The sequence below is a fragment of the Stegostoma tigrinum genome, chromosome 29 (genome assembly GCF_030684315.1).
Source record: "Stegostoma tigrinum isolate sSteTig4 chromosome 29, sSteTig4.hap1, whole genome shotgun sequence".
Lineage (NCBI taxonomy): Eukaryota > Metazoa > Chordata > Chondrichthyes > Orectolobiformes > Stegostomatidae > Stegostoma > Stegostoma tigrinum.
In genome coordinates, this window is record NC_081382.1 from 3956561 (window position 1) to 3976904 (window position 20344).

Sequence of the window (20344 nt, forward strand, 5' to 3'; positions counted from 1 at the left end):
CTTCCAGAGACAGTGATATCCCTATTAACAGTGACCCCCCCCTCCAGGGACAGTGTTATCCCCATTAACAATGACACCCCTCCAGTGACAGTGATATCCCCATTAACTGTGACCCCCCCTCCATTAACAGTGATATCCTAATTAATAGTGACCCCTCTCCAGTGGCAGGGAGATCCTCATTAACAGTGATGTTGATGATGAGTCAATCTCCCATTTCTGCGTTCGCTGAGTGTCTGGAGTTAGTTTCTGCTTCAGGTGCAGCAGCAGTCTGAGTGTAAATTCAGTATATTCAAGTGATTCTTTTTCAAATTGTTTGTACAACTACAAACATAATTGTATATGAACGAGCGCAATTGGGCAGTGGTTTTAAAATAAATTGTTTATTTCTTCCCTAGCATATGTAAGAGTTGCAAACCTGGTGCAGTTTTATTAATACAGCCGCATATGGGCTTATCACAAAATATACAAATTTTAATTATTAGTGTCTGGTGAATGGCCTGATTTGAAATAATTGAAAATTACCTTAAAAAATTATACAGAGCAGTTGCTAGTTTCACTTTTGCCCACAAGCCAGCTCTGAGTAAGGCAAATAATAATTGGCAAAATAATTTTTATTGTCTAATAGTGTTTGTAGAGTGTTTATTTGTGCTCTTGCCCCTGTATAAACAAGCTTCAGTTTAAGAGGCTCCTCCAAGGATTGTAAATTCAGGCACAAACAGCAGGAACTCAACATGACAATTAACGTAGGTGGGGATCCTGACCAATGCTGAGGCCCAGGTCTGGTTGCTAAGAGATATTTTTAAACTATGTACCAGCAAATTGTTTTACAATGCTTTGTCTGATATCGAGCAAAGTGCAGATGAGTGGAAACTGCTCTCCAAAGTCTCTAATCTTCCAGCGTGCTCTAACTTTCAATGTGCTTCCTTCTTGAAATGTGCCTGGTTGCCGCAAACTCTCACCTCACTTGGAGGCATCCCATTATTCCTGTTCCTCATTACTGTTTGCCGACCAATTTTTGACTCCAATCCACTTAGGCCAGATTGCTAATGTCGAATCTCTGAAATTATCCTTCCCATAGTGAAGGATTTTTGTGCAGCTGAGTTGCATTGCTTCAGACCACTCTTTCTGCCCAGCTGTAGCAAGGGTTCCCCAGGGGAGCTGTGACCGGAATTGTACTCACAGACGTGCTTAGTCCAGGTCTGCCACTTGAAAACCTGCTTCACAATCCTCTACTCACCCTGTCCACTCCTGAAAAGGTTAATGAGAGAGCTGATTCGATCTAATAGCCCATGAAGGCATTTAGCCTGAAGCAGTGAAACTCCAGTTCTGAATACTTCTTATCATCCTTGCTCAGTGAGTTCCCTGATCAACAGAACAATAAAGAACTTCAGTTAACTGCTCACTGTCCTTCATTAGCTGAATATTTGTGTATTTCATTTCTGCCTGATTTTCCAATCTTTGTGTGCATGATCCACAATGACAGGGCTATGATCACCTTAGTTGGAAAATCTAGCCTTGTTCACAAGATCTTTCCGGGGAGGAAGACCGTGATTGTGAACACAGACCAGTCTGCCACACAAGCCAACTTTTCATCCATTGACTCCATCCACGGTTTTCACTGCTTCAGAAAGGCAGCCAACATCATAAAAGACCCCTCCCATCCCAATTATAATTTTTTCCAACCTCTTTCATCGGGCAGATACAAAAGCTCAAATGCACGTACCAGCAGATTCAAGACCAGCTTCTTCCTTGCTGCTATTAGACTTCCAAATGAACCTCTCAAATTTCAAATCTAATGTTGATCTCGCTTCTTGCGCACCTTCTTTGTAGCTGTCACTTTGTCTTCCTCACCCTGTTTAATCACCCTATGATCTGCTTGTACTGTAAGAAAAACAAAACTTTTCGAATCAAATCAAAAATTCAAGTCTCCTGTGCGTGAGTCCCATCCCACATCGTACACACAGTTAGCAGTCTGCCAGTCATTGATAACCCAAGCAGCAGGCAGCCTCCCCTCCAACCCTGTACATCTACTATGCCACTGATTCAGGCATTGAGAGAAACCACTATAGGTTGTAGAATTAGTTGCTAAATTTATTCAAATGGTCAGATCATTTGATGTCAGTGTCTGTGACATGCTGGAATCTGAGAAATGTCCCCCAGTGTCTGTTTGATTGAGATATGGGTTTGTTCCTCTCCAGAGAGATCCTGACATATGTCAGCACCGTGTGCAGGCTGGATAAACACAGAGTGACACACACGCACATGCACATATGCAATGTCAAGGCAAAGGCTCAATAAAAGGTAGGAAAAGGTCTTTGACTGCAGCTCGGTGCCGCTGCCGCACATTCTCCTCCTGCTCCTTGATGATCTCCTGTGCGGATGAGCGCAGTGCCACATTCTGCGGCGTTGCTGTAGACGTGTCGAAGGGGATCTGGACTGTACTGGGGGTCCTGGGCCCTTTCACCTTGGCCTTCTTCGGACAACCGTCCTGTTTAAACAGAAAAGTAGAGTCAGGGACTGGGCAGCAGCGTGCTGTGTGGTGAGTAATGTTCAGTTCATCCGGGGTAAGTGAATAAATACAGGACAGCACAAAATATTTTTTAATGCACTTGAATAAATATTGGGAATGGGTTTCATTTGAAGCAAACGTTAACTATAGCCTCTGAAAAATAAATTGAGCCTGGAGGAATGTTTAAACTGAAGCATCTTAAAGTGATTCAGCTCCCCAGATTATTTGGCCCATTGTGTCTGCGCTGGTGTTTTCACAGAGCTGTCTAGTTAGTCCTGCCTTCTACTCTTTCTTCTGTAGATAACTATTTCCTGTGAACAGCCAACTCCATTTTGAAAGTTAATGGGAAGCTGCTCCTAGGCTGACAGGCAGTGTTTCCCAAATCAGAAGAACTTGCATTTAAAACAAATCAGTCATCTTCCCTCTAGACTTCTTTTATCAATTATTCTAAATTTGTACTTTCCAATTACCACCCCTTCTTTCAGTAAATATTATATCTGCTTGTCTCTGCTTAAAATGTCTCATCATTAGGAAAACTTCTATCAGATTTGTTTGTCACCAGTTTCACTGGGAAAGACCGTCCAGTGACAGTGATCCCCAACAACACTGACACCACCCACCCCCGACTCAAATGACAGGGAGATCCCTATTAACATGAACTCATTACCAACCACAGTAACATCAACTCCAAACAGTCACCCTCCAATGCCAGTGATATCCTCATTAACACTGACCACCCACCCCACTGCCAATAATTTCCATTAACACTGACATGCCCCAATGTCCAGTGGCAGTGATATCCCCATTAACACTGATCCTCCACTGACAGTAATATCCACATTAACATGGGGGGCTTTAACACTGATGGCATAGTTACAGTAATATCCCCATTAGGAGTGAAATCCAAATTAGCAGTAACCTTTTATGGCAGTGATACTCCTCTTAATACTGTTTTCTCATTTACAGTAATCCATAATGGCACTGACATCCCCAGTAACACAGCACCTCCACTGGCAGTGATACCCACATTATCAATGACCCTTCATGGCAGTGATGACACCATTAACAGTAACCCTTTAGCAATAGTGATATCCCCAGTGACAGTGCATATCCAGGGGCAGTGATATCCCCAGTGACAGTGCATATCCAGGGGCAGTGATATCCCCAGTGACAGTGCATATCCAGGGGCAGAGATACCCCCAGTGACAGTGCGTATCCAGGGGCAGTGATATCCCCAGTGACAGTGCATATCCAGGGGCAGAGATACCCCCAGTGACAGTGCGTATCCAGGGGCAGTGATATCCCCAGTGACAGTGCATATCCAGGGGCAGAGATACCCCCAGTGACAGTGCGTATCCAGGGGCAGTGATATCCCCAGTGACAATGCATCTCCAGTGGTAGTGATATCCCCATTAACAGTGCATCTCCAGTGGCAGTGATATCCCCAATAACAGTGCATCTCCAGGGGCAGTAATAGCCAGTGGAATTGTCCCCAAGCTGTTAAAGGGCTTTTAGAAACAGGGCTGTCGGCTTTAATTGGTGATGTCACTGTAACGGTGTGTACATTCACAGACCCTGACAGACCAAGGGTGGAACGAGTATCATCCTTATTCCTTCTGTTTTGTACATTTACTTGTCTCTTGATTGCTGGCTTCTCTGGTTTCTTTTCCAGCTCTGTCAGAGCTTTCCTGTGCCACATCTCCACACGGTGCACTTCTGCTTTCTGTTGAGAATGTAGACAGTTCAATCTGTTTGCCAGGTCCTGCTTAACCCGCACTTCCTCTGAGGTTGGGTTGACAGTAAGCCACGGAGCCTGCATCATGATCTGACAGACAGACAAAAAGAAAGAGATTTTGAAAGAATGCATTCATCACTCGTGGAAGTACTGACAGAGACTATTCCTAACGCATCCTGGTTGTGAGGCTATGAAGTCTACCTGGACTTCAGCAAGGCTTTTGATAAGGTCCCACATGGAAGACTGCTAGCAAAGTAACAGCCCATGGGATCCAAGGAAATATGTCCAATTGGATCCGAAATTGGCTGAGTGGTAGGAAGCAGATGGTGATGATTGAGGGATGTTTTTGTGACTGGAGACCTGTGTCCAATTGGGGGTCCACAGGGGTCCTTCCAATTTGTAGTGTGTATATATATATAAATGATCTAGACTTGAATGTAGACTGTTTGATCAGTAAGCTGGCAATGATACAAAAATTGGTGGGGGATAAATAACGAAGAGGATAGCCTTAGATTAGAAGAGAAAGTAGACAGGCTGATCAGATGGGCTGTTTAACGTTCAATGGAACTCAATCTGGATAAGTGGGAGGTGATACCCCCCAAGGGGTACACGATAAATGGTAGGACCCTGGGAAGTGCTGAGGATCAGAGGGACCTTGGCGGCATATCCACTGGTCCCTTAAGGTATCAAGACAGAATAATAAAGAGGTTAAGAAGTCATTTGAGGTGCTTGCCTTTATTAGCTGAGACACATAATTTAAGAGAGGGTGGTTATGCTGGAGCTGTATAAAGCATTGGTAAGGCCACAATGAGAATATTGTGCACCGTTCTAGAATCCATATTGTAACAGGGATGTGATAGCACTGCAGAGGGTACGGAGGAGATTGATCAGGATGTTGAGATAACAAGGTGTTGTTTCGGCGGTTATTGCGGGGACGGGGTGTGAGGGATGAGTTGTGGGAAATGCGGGAGACGTGGTCAAGGGCGTTCTTGACCACTGCGGGGGGCAAGTTGCGGTCCTTGAAAAACAAGGACATCTCATCTGAGACATCTCATCCACATTTCCCGCAATTCATCCCTCACACCCTGTCCTGCAATAACAACCAAAACTGAATCTCCCTCATCCTCACATACCACCCCACCAACCTCCGGGTCTAACGTCTCATCTTCCGACACTTCTGCCATCTGCAATCCGACCCCACCACCAAAGACATTTTTCCCTCCCCACCCTTACCTGCTTACCAGAGGGACCACTGTCTCCGCATCTCCTTCGTCCACTCCACACTCCCCTCCAGCCCCACCACACCCGGCACTTTTCCCTGCAACAGCAGCAAGTACTACACCTGCCCTCACACCTCCTCACTCACCCTCATCCCAGGCCCCAACAAAACTTTCCACATCAAGCAGATGTTCACCTGCACATCTGCTAATGTGGTACACTGCATCCACTGTTCCCATTGTCACTTCCTCTTCATCGGGGAAACCAAGCGGAGGCTTGGGGACAGCTTTGCAGAACACCTATACTCTGTTCGCAACAAACAACTGCACCTCCCAGTCGTGAACCATTTCAACTCCCCCTCCCATTCCTCAGACGACATGTCCATCCTGGGCCTCCTGCAGTGCCACAATGATGCCATCCGAAGGTTGCAGGAACAGCATCTCATATTCCGCTTGGGAACCCTGCAGCCCAATGGTATCAATGTGGATTTCGCAAGCTCCAAAATCTCCCCTCCCCCCACTGCATCCCAAAACCAGCCCAGCTTGTCCCCGCCTCCCTAACCTGTTCTTCCTCTCACCTATTCCCTCTTCCCACCTCAAGCTGCACCTCCATTTCCTACCTACTAACCTCATCCCACCCCCTTGACCTGTCCATCCTCCCTGGACTGACCTATCTCCTCCCTACCTCCCCACCTACACTCACCTCTACTGGCTCCATCCCTGTCTCTTTAACCTGTCTGTACCCTCTCCACCTATCTGCTCCTCTATCCATCTTCGATCTGCCTGTCTCTCTCTCCCTATTTATTTCAGAACCTCCTCTCCCTCCCCCCATTTCTGGAGAAGGATCTAGGCCCGAAACGACAGCCTTCCTGCTCCTCTGATGCTGCTTGGCCTGCTGTGTTCATCCAGCTCTACACTTTGTTATCTCTTGATCAGGATATTGCCTGGCCTGGAGAATTTCAGTTATGAAGAGAGATTGGACAGACTAGGGTTGTTTACCTTAGAATAGAGAAGATTTAGCGGGGACATGATTGAGATGTATAAAATTATGAAGGGCACAGACAGGGTAGGCAGAGAGAAATTTTTCCTCTTGGTGGAGGGGTCAATGATTAGGACGCAAAGATTTAAGATAAGGGACAGAAGTTTAGAGGAAGTTCATAGAATTCCTACAGTGTGGAAGCAGGCCGTTCAGCCCATTGAGTCCACACTGATCCTCTGAAAAGCATGCCCCCCAGACCCACCCCACTGCTCTATCCCATAATCTTGTGTTTACTATAGCTCATCCACCTAACCAGAACATCCCTAGACACTTTAGGAAATTCAGCATGGCCAACCCAACTAACCTGCACAGCTTTGAGTTATGAGGACAAGCTTTTATACCCAGAGGATGGTGGGAATCTGGAACTCACTGCCTAAGAGGATGGTAGAGGCAGAAACCCTCACACCATTTAAGATGCGGCAAAATGTGCATTTGCCATGTCAAGGCCTACAATGTGGAGGTGCCGGTGTTGGACTGGAGTGGACAAGGTCAGAATTCACATGACACCAGGTTACAGTCCAACGGGTCTATCTGAAATCACAAGCTTTCATAGCACTGCTCCTTTGTCAGGTGAAGTCAGAGCACCTCATCTGGTGAAGAAGCAGCGCTCTGAAAGCTTGTGACTTCAAATAAACCTGTTGGACTGTAACCTGGTGTTGTGTGATTTCTGATAAGGCAGACAAGACTTTGGGCGAAGTGCTGGAAAATGGGATTAGAATAGTTAGATGCTTGTTTTTGGCAGGTACAGACTCAATGGGCTGAAAGGCCATTTTCTGTGCTGTAAACCTCTGTGGCTTCATGATTTTAAGTGCTGGTGAGTATGTTGTGTATCCTTAATGTAATATTGAGTGATGGGATTGAGGCAGCCTTGTCATTACGTAGCTGAAAGTCACTTCATGCCATGTTACACTAAATGAAACCACAGAGGTCCTCAGGTAGATTTCTCATCTCTCAATGTGAAGGTTCTGAGTTCAAGTTCTACTCCAGGGCTTCATTGCAAGAAATCTAGGCAGTAACTTCATGCAGTATTGAGGGTGTGCTGCTCTGTTACAGTGTTATATGAGATATTAAACTGAGGCTCTATCTATCATTTCAGGCAGCTGCCAAAAAAATTCCCAATGGCAACAGAGTCATTCCTGGTGCTTTGACAAAAATTTATTCCCAAAATCAGAAAACAGCATTATGACATTACCGCTTGTGGAATCTAGCTTAAATTGGGCAGCACTTCTTTTTTTAAAACATTACAACAGTGACAGCAATAGCCTTCATAAAAAGTACTTAATTGACCGCAAGGAACTTTGAGACGCTAACTGGTCATGAACAGTGTCCTAAAGTTATAAATTGTTCCTTTTCCTGACACTAGTGAGGCTAAGGACAACTTGAAACTATAACATGTTTGTAGTTAAATCCCTGGATTTGAGTGGAATGCCTAGTCCCTTGTGTTCTAACCTTAGCTATGAGTCTCTGCCATTCAAAAACCAAATGTGCTCCCGTTTGACTATTTTTTCAGAGACGTCTTCAAAGATTTCAAAAAGGTCAATCAAGCATCTTCTTCCTTTTTGATTTGCACTGAGAACTTTTTATTATAATTTTGTTTATTTACCTTTTACATTTTTTAAATGAAGCCTCCATTATCTTTCCTACCATCAACATGAAACAAACTGGTAAATGATTTGTTCTGTCTCCCGTTTTAAATATTGGAATAAAATTAACCATTCACTGATCTCTGGCATAATTCCCTTTTCAATATGTTGGCATCTTTGCTTTCTCATCCCTGTAACGGTTCAAGAAGGCAGCTCTCCACTATCCTTCTCAAGGTCAACTAGGATGGACACTAGATCCTGGCCAGCCAGTGATTTCCATATCCCATGTGTAAATAAAAATAAAAAACTTGGCTTTGATCCATTGGGACTAGATGATTTATTCAATTTTGACTAGTTTAGCAATTATTTCCTCAAACAAATAATCTCACTCCACCTAGCTCTTTTGTTTCTTTAAAAATGGCATGACTACAATGTTAGTCTCGTTGATAAATAAGCAAAGTAATTATTTGATATTTCCAACATTTTTCTGTCATTAACTGTGAGTTTATCTTGTGCAATCTTTAATGGGCTCATTCAATTCCTCTCTTAGTTCCTTGTGTTAACTATGTGTCTGTAAAATATGATTTCTTTTCATATTCTTAGATTGTTTGATTTCAAAGTTCCTCTTGATTTTTCTATTTTTAAAGTTTATTTCCTGATCATTTTGTCATCTTTAATAAATGTTCATAGCATAGATCTTTATTCTCCCGAGGTTATCCCCTATCTCTTTATTCGTACCGGACATATCAATCCATGAAATATCATTGGGAATTGGTTTATTTTTGTCTCTTAATGGACACTAGAGTCACAGAAACAGACCCTTCAGTCCGAGTCCATGCCGACCAAGTTTCCCAAATTAAACTAGTCCCATTTGCTTGTATTTGGCCCATATCCCTCTAAACCTTTCCTATTCACATACCTGTCCAAACGTCTTTGAAATGTTGTAACTGTACCTGCATCTTCCACTTCCTCTGGCAGTTCGTTCCACATATGCACCACCCTCTGTGTGAAAAAAATTGCCCCTCAGGTACCTTTTAAATCCTTCCCTTCTCATCTTAAAATTATGCCCTGTATTTTTTTGAACTGCCCGACCCTTGGAAAAAAACCTTTGCTATTCACTTTATCTATCACCTGAACATATTTATCCAACACTGTAGATTGTGTTTCCTGTTGCTATTCAATATTTCTTGGCCCAGTTTAGCTTCCCTTGTTCCAATTTCATCCTCTTAAAAAGTGTGATGTATTCTAATTTGTTACTTATATATGTTTTATTTGTATCTATTCTCAATCATTATCTTAAAATTATAAACTTGGATATTGTGTTAATAATGAGAGTTAAACAGTCAATGTTCACCATCAGTACACCTCTGAGACTGACAGAGTGAAACAGGATATCCAGAAGATGCTGTTAGTGATTCTATACTGAAACTGTGAACTACTATCAGTTTAAAATCCCTGGACTGACAGGGCTTTGTCTTTTTATATTATTTGTCTTGCTACAAAATACTTTTGAAAAAGTTACACTTTGGTTAAGAGATGTAACCGTGTTTTTTTTAACAGTGCAGAAGTTTCATAATTAGTGCTGAGCATCCTTGCTGATCATAAAAACTAATTTAATGTTTGCGGAACATCAACGTTCTCAATCATAATGAAGAAAAAATCTACATTTATAATACTGCAGGTGCTGAAAATCTTGAAAAAGAAAATGCTGGAGGAACTCAGCAGGTCTGGCAGCATCTGTGCAGGTAGAAACAGAATTGATATTTTGAATCTGATAAGATTCTGAAAAAAATCATAAAATTTAGTTAAAAGTGAAGGATCATGAATGGACTTTACTTCCTGGTTTGCTGAATATAAGAATACTGCAAATTGATTGGCTACTGACCCGATTTGACAGCATCCCCGTTGATGGATGCCTGGAGATTCCCTTCATGTGTTGGTAGATTCAGACTGATTTCAAGAATTGGAAGTGCATGTCATAGAAATCACTAGATCTTTATAGGCAGCTTCCTTTGAGGTCATCAGCGAGCAATGTTCAGTAACCATTGGGCTCAAGGTCCAGATTATTACGATGTGATCGTTATTGTCTAATTATTAAACTGCACTTCTCTATCTGTTCTGGCCATCTCCCTATGTTACTAGATCCAGCAGTGATCTGTTTCTTGATTGGCTTCATACATATAAGTTTATAAAAGCACAAGGGGCATGGATAGGGTGAATAGCCAAGGTCTTTGTCCCAGAGCGGGCGCAGTCCAAAACTACAGGGCATAGGTTTAAGGTTGGAGGGGGAAGATTTAAAAAGGATCTTAAGGCTAACTTTTTTGTGTAGAGGGTGGCGTGTGTATGGAATGAGCTTCCAGAGGAAGTAGTGGAGGCTGGTACAGTTACAACATTTAAAAGGCATCTGGATGGGTACATGAATAGGAAGGGTTTAGAGGGATATGGGCCAAATGGTGGAAAATGGGACGAGGTCAGATTGGGATATTTGGTTGGTGTAGATGAGTTGGGTGGAAGGGTCTGCTTCTGTGCAGAATGGCTATGACTCTATATTGGGTAAGATAGGAGTTCTGTAGGCAATGTAAAACTCAATTCCCCTGTTCTCTTCTTGCCAGTTTGTTTGAGGTTAGTTGACATTGTGATAATGATTCTTTGTCCTGAGATTATTATTCTATGTTTATGCCTACAGATCCTGCAGAAATTGGAAAATGGATCCGGCCTCATGTTCATTTCCCTAGCAAGTTGGACTTTACCTGATGTCTCAGCACCAATAATGGTTTCAGGGTGTTTAGACAGACTTTCGGCTTTTCAGGTGGATATTTGGTTCTCTCGTGATCTGCTGCAGTTTGCTGAGTATCCCGATCAGCCTGTTTATCGCTCAGGCCTGAGGCTTCCTGTACACCGCATTTGGTTCTCTTATTTCTTGTTGTTGTAGTTTCTGGATGCCTCTGTCTGTTTTTCTTAATTTTTGCTAACGTGGCATTCTGAGAGCTGTGTCGGATTTTCTTCTCTCTCCCAGTATCTATCGAACTTCCCAGAGAGCCCTGTCTGGTTTTTTTGTCTCTCCTGGTATCTATTAAATTTCTCAGAGAGCCCTGCTTGGTTTTTTTGTCTCTCCTGGTCTTTATTAAACTTTCCTGAGAGCCCTGTCTGGTATCTTCGTCTCTCTGGGTATCTACTGAACTTTCCTTCTGACTCTCTCTAGATTGTTCCTCTATCTGTGACGCTGTTTGCTGTTGATCCTCTCCAGACTGTTCCTTTCCTTCTGTCACTGCTTCCGGTTTACCCCCTCTGGATTGTTCCTCTCCCTGTGTCACTGTTTCCGGTTTACCCCCTCCGGATTGCTGTTCTCTCACACTGTCTGAGGAGTGTTGCTGAGGGTCTGGTTTGGAGAGACTCTGTATTGGCTGTGGACGCAGAGCTAAGAAGAGGTTGAGGCTTCCCAGCAGCAGTGATCTGTGAAAGAGACCAAATACAATCATTAAACTTGATAACTGGACATAAATCAAATGTTCCTCACTGTCTTGCAGCAGGGAACTCCTTCAATGCTGTGATTCCCAATCTCGGCCTGCTAGGCTTCTATATCAAAACCTTCATTTCATAACAATCAACAAACACGAGTCACTTCTGCGACATCCATGTCGATGAAGAGACTCTAATAAAATCACAATAGCAGCATGTGTGGCTGCACATGGCTGAACCCATCTGGAGTGTTTGAGACCCTATCGCTGGGAACTACATTCACTGTTGGGCACTGCTCGTCAGGAAGGATATATTGGTCTTGGAGAGGATGCAGTGTGTGCAGATTCACAGAATGACAGCAGGGCTTAAATAATGTAATAAAATGTGAGGCTGGATGAACACAGCAGGCCAAGCAGCATCTCAGGAGCACAAAAGCTGACGTTTCGGGCCTAGACCCTTCATCAGAGAGGGGGATGGGGGGAGGGAACTGGAATAAATAGGGAGAGAGGGGGAGGCGGACCGAAGATGGAGAGTAAAGAAGATAGGTGGAGAGAGTGTAGGTGGGGAGGTAGGGAGGGGATAGGTCAGTCCAGGGAAGACGGACAGGTCAAGGAGGTGGGATGAGGTTAGTAGGTAGCTGGGGGTGCGGCTTGGGGTGGGAGGAAGGGATGGGTGAGAGGAAGAACCGGTTAGGGAGGCAGAGACAGGTTGGCTGACCTATCCCCTCCCTACCTCCCCACCTACACTCTCTCCACCTATCTTCTTTACTCTCCATCTTCGGTCCGCCTCCCCCTCTCTCCCTATTTATTCCAGTTCCCTCTCCCCATCCCCCTCTCTGATGAAGGGTCTAGGCCCGAAACGTCAGCTTTTGTGCTCCTGAGATGCTGCTTGGCCTGCTGTGTTCATCCAGCCTCACATTTTATTATCTTGGAATTCTCCAGCATCTGCAGTTCCCATTATCTCGGGCTTAAATAATGTGCCTAGGTTTGACCTAACCTTGGTTAATGAAGATTAAAGAGTAAGCCAACATATTCATGGATCTTGTAAGTTATGTAGAGAGAACCTGTTGTGCGGGAGGTCACAACATCTTAAAGTTTGAGCAAGCCTTTTTAGGGGTGATGTCAGGAAGTATTTCTTCACACAAAGTGGAAATCTGGAACTGTTCCCCAAACAGCTGCTGAGTCTGAGCTTTCATTGAAAATTTCAAAACTGAGGTTAATAAATTTTTAAGATAACAAGGTGTAGAGCTGGGTGAACACAGCAGGCCAAGCAGCATCAGAGGAGCAGGAAAGCTGATGTTTCGGGCCTAGACCCCTCTTCAGAAAAATCGAAATGTCAGTTTTCCTGCTCCTCTGTTGCTGCTTGGCCTGCTGTATTCATCCAGCTCTACACCTTATTATCTCAGATTCTCCAGCATCTGGAGTTCCTGCTATCTCCTAACAAATTTTTAGTTTTGTTCGGCAAGAATATTAAGGGAACTAAGGAAGAAAGATAGAAATGAGAAGCCAAGATGAGAAACCAGCTCAAGGTGGGGGATGGCCTACCGCTGACCTTATTCTCTCATATCTGGTCTTTTATACCACTGCTCATTTCTGGGCACACTATGTGAGTTACGCAATTGGGAATGTGTCCTGAAGCCTGATACACCAGCTGCACTTCAATGGACAGAGCAGAGAAGGGGTCTGGTTATTACTGCCTTTCACGGTCACTGCAATCCTGGTCATTTTCCATGTGCTCATTCACTAATGGTGGCCAAGTTGCAATGAAGGTCATGAACATGGTCTGATTGCTTTGGACCAAGAATAGGTCAATCAACTGCTCAAACCCTGTCCTACCAAGTTAGATTACCATGCACATCTCCATTGACTTACCTCAACTGCATAGCCCTCACTTAGCCCTCATGAAAACCTCTAACTTGTGTTCAATCCAACTGCCAGACAGTGACACAGTTCCAGATTTCTATCATCATTTATGTGAAGATGGCTTTCTGCCATCAGTCCGAAACAGTTTAGTTCTACTTCTCAACTTATTCCCCTTATTATGAACTCCCTAACCAGACAGAATAAGTTCTCTCTGACTGCCCTATCAAGGTTTTTCAGCATTCTAAATGCCCCCATTAGATTGGCCCTGAATCTCAAAGGAATGTAAAACTATGCAATCTGTCCTCATTATTTAACCGTGAGCTCCACTCTGATGGGTTCGTACTGTGGTCTCTCTGGGGACAATATACTCTTCTTAAGATTTTATTCTATTTTATTTCCGTTGTCCTTAAGGCACACAATGGCTAACTGTGACATCCCCATCACTGTCCCAGCCGTGATTCAGTGCTGAGTGGGAATTAGTCCTGTGGTCTGGTGTTGTATCTGGGTCTACACTATAATTGTTAGTGCCTTCACCAGGGCTGTTATTGCTGGTTTGTTGTACTTTGTGTGGAGGTAGCAATTCTAAACATTCAAGGCTGGGCTTGGTGGGAGGCACCCTGGTGTAGTAAGCCCTGCCAAACCTCCCAAAGTTCATGGGTGAAAGCCCAAGGCCAAACAGGACTGGTGAAAATCTGTCTCCAGATATAGGTAAAAAAGGGATGAAATGCCTGGGTTTAGGGCTCTGCAGTGGGCTGGGAGCCTCCAGACAAGCCTACATTCACTGTGCACTGGGGAGGGGGGTTGTAGGGGATATACCTAGGGATGTCAGTTATCCCTGGGCAGGTCCTCAGTCCGTGTCAGAGTGCACAAATGCCTGACTTATGGAGTGCTCCCCACTTCTCCTTCCATTTCATGACCTTGTTGGGGTGGCTGAAGTCACCACCCACCCTGACCTGCACTGGCAAGGAGCAGATAAGGCCAATGTTTTGGAATGACAATTGGATTCCAGTAGATTGGCACAGATTGCTGGTGCTGCCATGGCCATCCGTCTTACTGCGGCTGAGTATAAATCAAAGACCCCACATCCTCCCTCCTGTTATATTATAAGTTATTCAGCAAGCAAGGAAGTGACCTCACAGCTTGTCCCACACTCCTGCTGTTGCTTTGTGATGTGAGTCAATAGCAGAGAATCCAGGGTAACCTGAGAGAGTTTCCTTATCTGCTCCTAACTGGTGAAATGGGTGACAGCAGTAGCCAATAATGTGAGAAGTGAGACAAAGGTGCCTCTGCTTTGCAGTTATGCTGACTACCTACCAAAAGCATGAACAGAAAGCGCTAGTCTCCCAAGTGGGGAGCTGGGGGCCCTCAGTACTCTGTGTCAGGTTGGTTTCTCTATAGCTAGTGTGACAATGTAAACTTCAAAACTTTAATAACTTCATGCATTGAAAGAAATAGCTATAATTCTTTCTGGAATAAACTGTTCCGAGAGATGAAAGTGACAGAAAAATTGTTACAAAAGAATGAAAAACAACATGTGAATTAACCATTTCTGAGAAGAAGCAACATAAACAATCTGTTTTCTGGGAGAGAGGTTATAACAACTGCTTGATAAGCTGCTGCCTCATGACAAATAGATAATTAAGTTTGCAGAACGAATGCTCTGTAATAACAGGGCTAGTTGCAGGAAAACCTGCATTTTAAACAAACAGCCATCCCTGAATGTAAGAAGGAACAGGGGAGCTACTTCTGATAAGGAGGCAAGCTACAGACTTGAGGTCTTCAGAAGTATAAACTATGTTGGGGACGAAAGAATTTATTGAATCATCAATAATGTCACACTGCAAACTTGAAAGAGAGAAAAGTCAGCAGCAGAACTTTGAAAATCAGTACTGCACAGGGGTCAAATACTGGACGCTTCCAGAGACTGATATTGTTGGGTAAATCCTGGCCAGATTCCATAATTAGACAGGTAATATCCAAGCTGAATTGTGAGGCTTAACTTCCTTACATGAGGGATCTTATTTTGGTTGCTACATGCAATAAAGTTTCAATCATTGTTTCAGTATTTGTATGTCTGTGAGATATCTTTATAAGTAGCCAAATTAAAGGTAGCTTGAGGTGATTTACCCACAACACCAGAGAGATGCACGCACTTATTGAGGTCCCTGGGGTTATGGAACAGGTAGCGTCCAGCTTGCTCGTATCCAATAACCTGAAGAAAGTCTCGGAGATGGGGTTGACTCCAAAGGCTTGCCACCTCTTTCTCCATCAGTTTAGGGCACACAGTGGGTGGTGACCGACACTTTTCCAGCTGCAACAGAACAAAGAGCAGCAGGGTAACCATTGATCATCAAATAGATTGAGTGGGACATCAATAATCTGCTCCAAGTTGTCTTGGTGAGAGGCATTCTCTTCACACAATTGGAATGAAGATCACGGCCTCTGAGAGACTTGCTGAGCAGATACTAGAGAAGCAGATGAGCCATTCCACACTCTGCTTTATATTTCTGCATCATATCAACCAAGCATCTTCAGGTAGCTCTTTTTAAACCAAGGGCGGACCCATAACCTGTTCCTTGAGATCAGAACTGGATCTCTGGATTAGTAGTTGAGTGATAACGTCACTAGGCTATCACCTCCCCACATGTAAAGAAGTGTTCACACCTCCTGCTACCAAATCCACTTCCTGGCAGCATCATATTTGTCATTATTTGTTATGTTGATCACTATTTATCTCTTATCTAGAACCAGGGTTGCCATTTAAAAACAAAGGGATGAATCATTAAAGACAGAGATAAAAATAATCTTTTTTTCTCACAGAGGGTCATGAAATTTTGGAACACTTTTCCTTGCTAGGATAGGGAAGCAAGTGTCCTTGAATCTGCTTCGGGCAAGGGTAGCTAAATTCTGCTAAGCAAGGGGGAAGAAAGGTTAATGAGCATAGAGAGGAAGTCTGGAGTAATCTGAGAGCCATGATCTTATTAAATGGAGGATGGACCTGAGGGGAAGAGTGGCTGTGGATTGAATATCACAAAAACAAGCTATATCTGACCTATAGAATCAGGCACCCAACACCCCGTGTCCCTAAACATCAGACCCCACCCCCTGCACAACCCCTCAGATATCCAACACCCCATGTTCCTCAACATGTGACCCCACCCCCTGCACAACCCCTCACATATTCAATTCCCATCCAAAACATCCAATCCCCCAACACCTGACCCATTCCTTTTGGACCTGGCCATCCTGTGCCAAAATTTGTCCATCACTGCACCACTTACCCCCAATATCTGACTAAATAGCCCCGACCCCATCCCAAAGGGACAGCAGGATGAGTCCTGACAATAGACTACCACTCCCTCCCAGAATAACTCCCCATGACATCTGACCCACCCACCCACCCTACCGCCTTATTCACTGGCCGCCCTCCCCTTTATCCACCTATCCACCTTACCCCCAACCATCTGCCACCCTATTCCCTTGCACACCTGCCACCCTCCCTCTTAGCCACCTATCACCCTACTCCATTATTCAGTTGCCGTCTCCCTTACCTACTTGCCACCCTAGCCCCTTACCCATCTACCATCCTACACCCCTTACCCACCTGCCACCCTCCCCCTTACCCACCTATCCCTGTTACCCAGCTGCCAACCTACCGCCAACCCATTTACCATCCTACACCCCTTACTCACCTGCCAACCTACCCCCAACCCATCTCTCACCCATCCCTGTTATTCAATCAGTTCTATCAAACCTCACCAAAAGAGGAAGCAGAGGCCCATCAGAACCTTCACAGTCCCCGAGGAGCAAGCAGGCCATACCAGCTGTGCCAGCAATCTCCACATCACAAAAAGAAACTTTAAAAAAAAGTGTCCCCCTTGAGACATTTTGGCTGCTGAAACAAAAACAGAAATTGCTGGAGAAACTCAGCAGATGTGCCAGCAACTGTGGAGAGAAAGCAGAGTTAATGTTTCGTGCCTGATGACCCTTCTTCAGTTCTGTTTCAGATTTCCAGCACCTGTAGTTCTTGGTTTTGTTTATTACCCAACATGTCCTCTTTTTCTCAGAATGTTAGGGCTCAGCACTGGGGCAGGTGGAAACCTGGGATGCAAGTCTGTTTCCAGGAGACCAGGCCTCAGCAGTGGTTATAGTTCTGCCCTGATGCAGGACACTTTTAGGAGTAAGTCTGCTCCAGGGATCATATCTGGGAAAAGGTTAGATCTGAAACACATGTGGGTTCAGACTACTGCAGGTGAATGCACTCAGGGCTCACAGGAAGACCATACCAAATAACCAAAGCTTCAAGAGTCTGTGGTAACACACAGGCTTCAAGTCAAAACTAACTAGCCATGTACTGCTCAAGATTAATGAGCAACTTATATCTTCACTCAGGAACTTCAGGTCTTGTTGGAAAGGATTTCAAGACCTCCATATTCAAGAAACATAAATATAATCAGTTTCTCAAGACAATTAACCTATGTTAAGTAATATTTTTAACCTGTAACTTCTGTTTCATTCCATTTGTATGCAACACAAATATTTGTAATTTTACCACTCATAGCTCTCTCAAGTAACTTCATTGAAGTTAAATGTGTCTTTGGAATTATCTTCCTCAGAGAGCAATGGAGGCTGGATCATTGATTGTCAAGGCTGAGTTAGTTAGATTTTTGATTAGCAAGGGATTCAAGGGTAATGGGGGTTATGGAACCTGGGCTCATAGTCAGAGTAGCCATGATCCTCTCAAGAGACACAGAGAAAGACTATGATGGGGGAGTGAGGGGGTGTCAAATAGCTTTATACTGCTCATAACTTTTGTGTTCTTGTATGTCCAAAAAGCATTAGGGATGGGCAACAAATGCTGGCCTTATCAATGAAACAATAAGAAAACAATCTTGATCAGGTCATAAATCTCACATTGTCTCTAAGCTTCTTGTTGTCTAAAGGAAAGGACGATATCTCCTAGAAGTGTCATCGCAGCTAAGAACTGATCCACTCCTGCCAGATTTATACCCTGCTGAAGACAAATTCCAGTCTTTGGGTATTGGCTGTTTTACTCTGATGTGAAGCCTCCAAAGGACACTGCCTTTCAAAAGAACAAAACAGAAGTACAGCCCAGGTATAGGCCCTTCAGCCCTCCAAGCCTGTGCCAATCTTCATGCCCTGGCTAAAGTAAAAAAACAAACCTTCTGACCTTATTAATCCATATCCATCTATTCCTTCCCTATTCATGTAACCACCCAGATGCCTCTTAAATGTCACCAATGTGCCTGCTTCTACCACCTCCTCTGGCTGTGCATTCCTATCACCCTATACATGAAAAATTTCCCCCGGAAAACCTCCCCTAAACTTTACCCATGTCACCTGTCCCCTTGTAATTGAAACTTCAAACCTGGGAGAAGGCCTCTGGCTGTCCATCCTATCTATGCCTCTCAAAATTTTGTAGACCTCTAACAGATCTCCTCTCAGCCATCATCTTTCCAGTGAAAACAATCCTAGTCTTTTTAACTTTTCCTTGTAGTCAATGCCTTCAAGACCAGGCAACATCCCGGTGAACCTTCTTCACACTCTCTTCAAAGCCTCCATGTCCTTCAGATAGTGTAGCAACTAAAACTGTACACAATACTCCAAGTGCAGCTGAGAAAGGGTTTTAGAGAGCTGCAACATGGTTTGCCAACTCTTGTACTCCATGCCCCGGCAAATGAAGGCAAGCATGCCACATGCCTTCTTAATCACATTTGCCACCTGTGTTGCCACTTTTAAGGGACTGTGGACCTGCATACCCAGATCCGTCTGTATGTTAACATTCCTAAAACTTCTGCCATTCACACTTAAATCTGATCCTCCAAAATGCATCACCTTGCATTTGTTGGGATTAAATTCCATCTGCTATTTCTGTGCCCATAATCACCAATCAATACCCTGTTGTATTCTTTCACAATTGTCGGCACTACCAGCAACTCCACCAATCTCTGTGTCATCTGCAAACTTACTAATCAGACCACCCACATTTTCTTCCAGATCATTTACGTACACTACAAACAGAGGGCCTCAGAGTGATCCCTGTGGAACATCACTAGTTGCCAGTCTCCATTCTGAAAAACACTCTTCCACCGCTACTCCCTGAGACCTAACCAGTTTTGTATTCATCTAACCAGTCCACCCCAAATCCCATATGATTTTAGTTTTTGGACCAATCTACCATGTGGGACTTTATCTAATTTATCTTTCTTTATTCCTAAAGCCCATATAAACTACATCCACAGCCCTTCCCTCATCAATTATCTTTGTCACCTCTTCAAAAGATTCAGTCGGGTTGGTGAGACATGACCTTCCCCATACAAAAGCATGCTGCCTGTTTCTAACTAGTCCATTTTCTTCCAAGTGTGCATATATCTTGTCCCTCAGTATCTTCTCCAAGAGCTTCCCCACCACAGACGTCAGGCTCATTGGTCTATAATTTCCTGGATTATCCCTGCTTCCTTTCTTAACCAAGAGAAGAACATTGGCCAATCTCCAGTCCTCCGGAACCTTGCCTGTAGACAAAGAGCTATTTCTTCTCTTGCCTCTCGCGCAAACTGGGAATAAGGTCGCATCTAATCCTGGGGACTTGTCTATCTTATTTGCAATTTAGGATATCCAAAACTTCTTCCTTCAATACATTTCAAATTGCTTTTTCATCAACTGGAAACAGTTATTCTCCACTTGAACAAATGTAGGAGGGAGAGAAAAGAACATAAAATAAGATCTGAATTTGGATCAATGTCAGGACTAATAAATGATTCAGACACTCATCCCTGACCTGAACATCAGTCATGTCTTTCTCCTCGGTGAATACCAATACAAAGTACTCATTAAGGATCTCTCCCACTTCCTGTTGCTCCACACATCACTTCCCCTGTCTTTGAGTGGGCCTACTCTGTCCCTTGCTACCTTATTTCTT

At 43.9% G+C, this 20344-nt stretch overlaps 1 protein-coding gene and 1 long non-coding RNA gene across 2 annotated transcripts in view; one reads left to right on the forward strand and one right to left on the reverse strand.

The window, feature by feature from the left end:
- Positions 1–397: 397 nt before the first annotated feature.
- LOC125465326 (tetratricopeptide repeat protein 28-like) overlaps positions 398–20344 on the reverse strand; it is a 288267-nt gene continuing 268320 nt past the window's right edge. Inside the window, exons 22-25 of the mRNA XM_059638296.1 lie at positions 15558–15715; positions 10834–11536; positions 4137–4334; positions 398–2488 (exon numbers count right to left, since the gene is read on the reverse strand). Coding sequence (XP_059494279.1) covers positions 2279–2488; positions 4137–4334; positions 10834–11536; positions 15558–15715 — 1269 coding nt within the window. The 3' untranslated portion in view covers positions 398–2278. The remainder of the gene's footprint in view (positions 2489–4136; positions 4335–10833; positions 11537–15557; positions 15716–20344) is intronic.
- Positions 2115–11926, forward strand: LOC125465328 (uncharacterized). Its single transcript, XR_007250224.2, has 3 exons — positions 2115–2539; positions 9765–9828; positions 10770–11926. It is a non-coding gene; the product is annotated as an uncharacterized LOC125465328 (long non-coding RNA).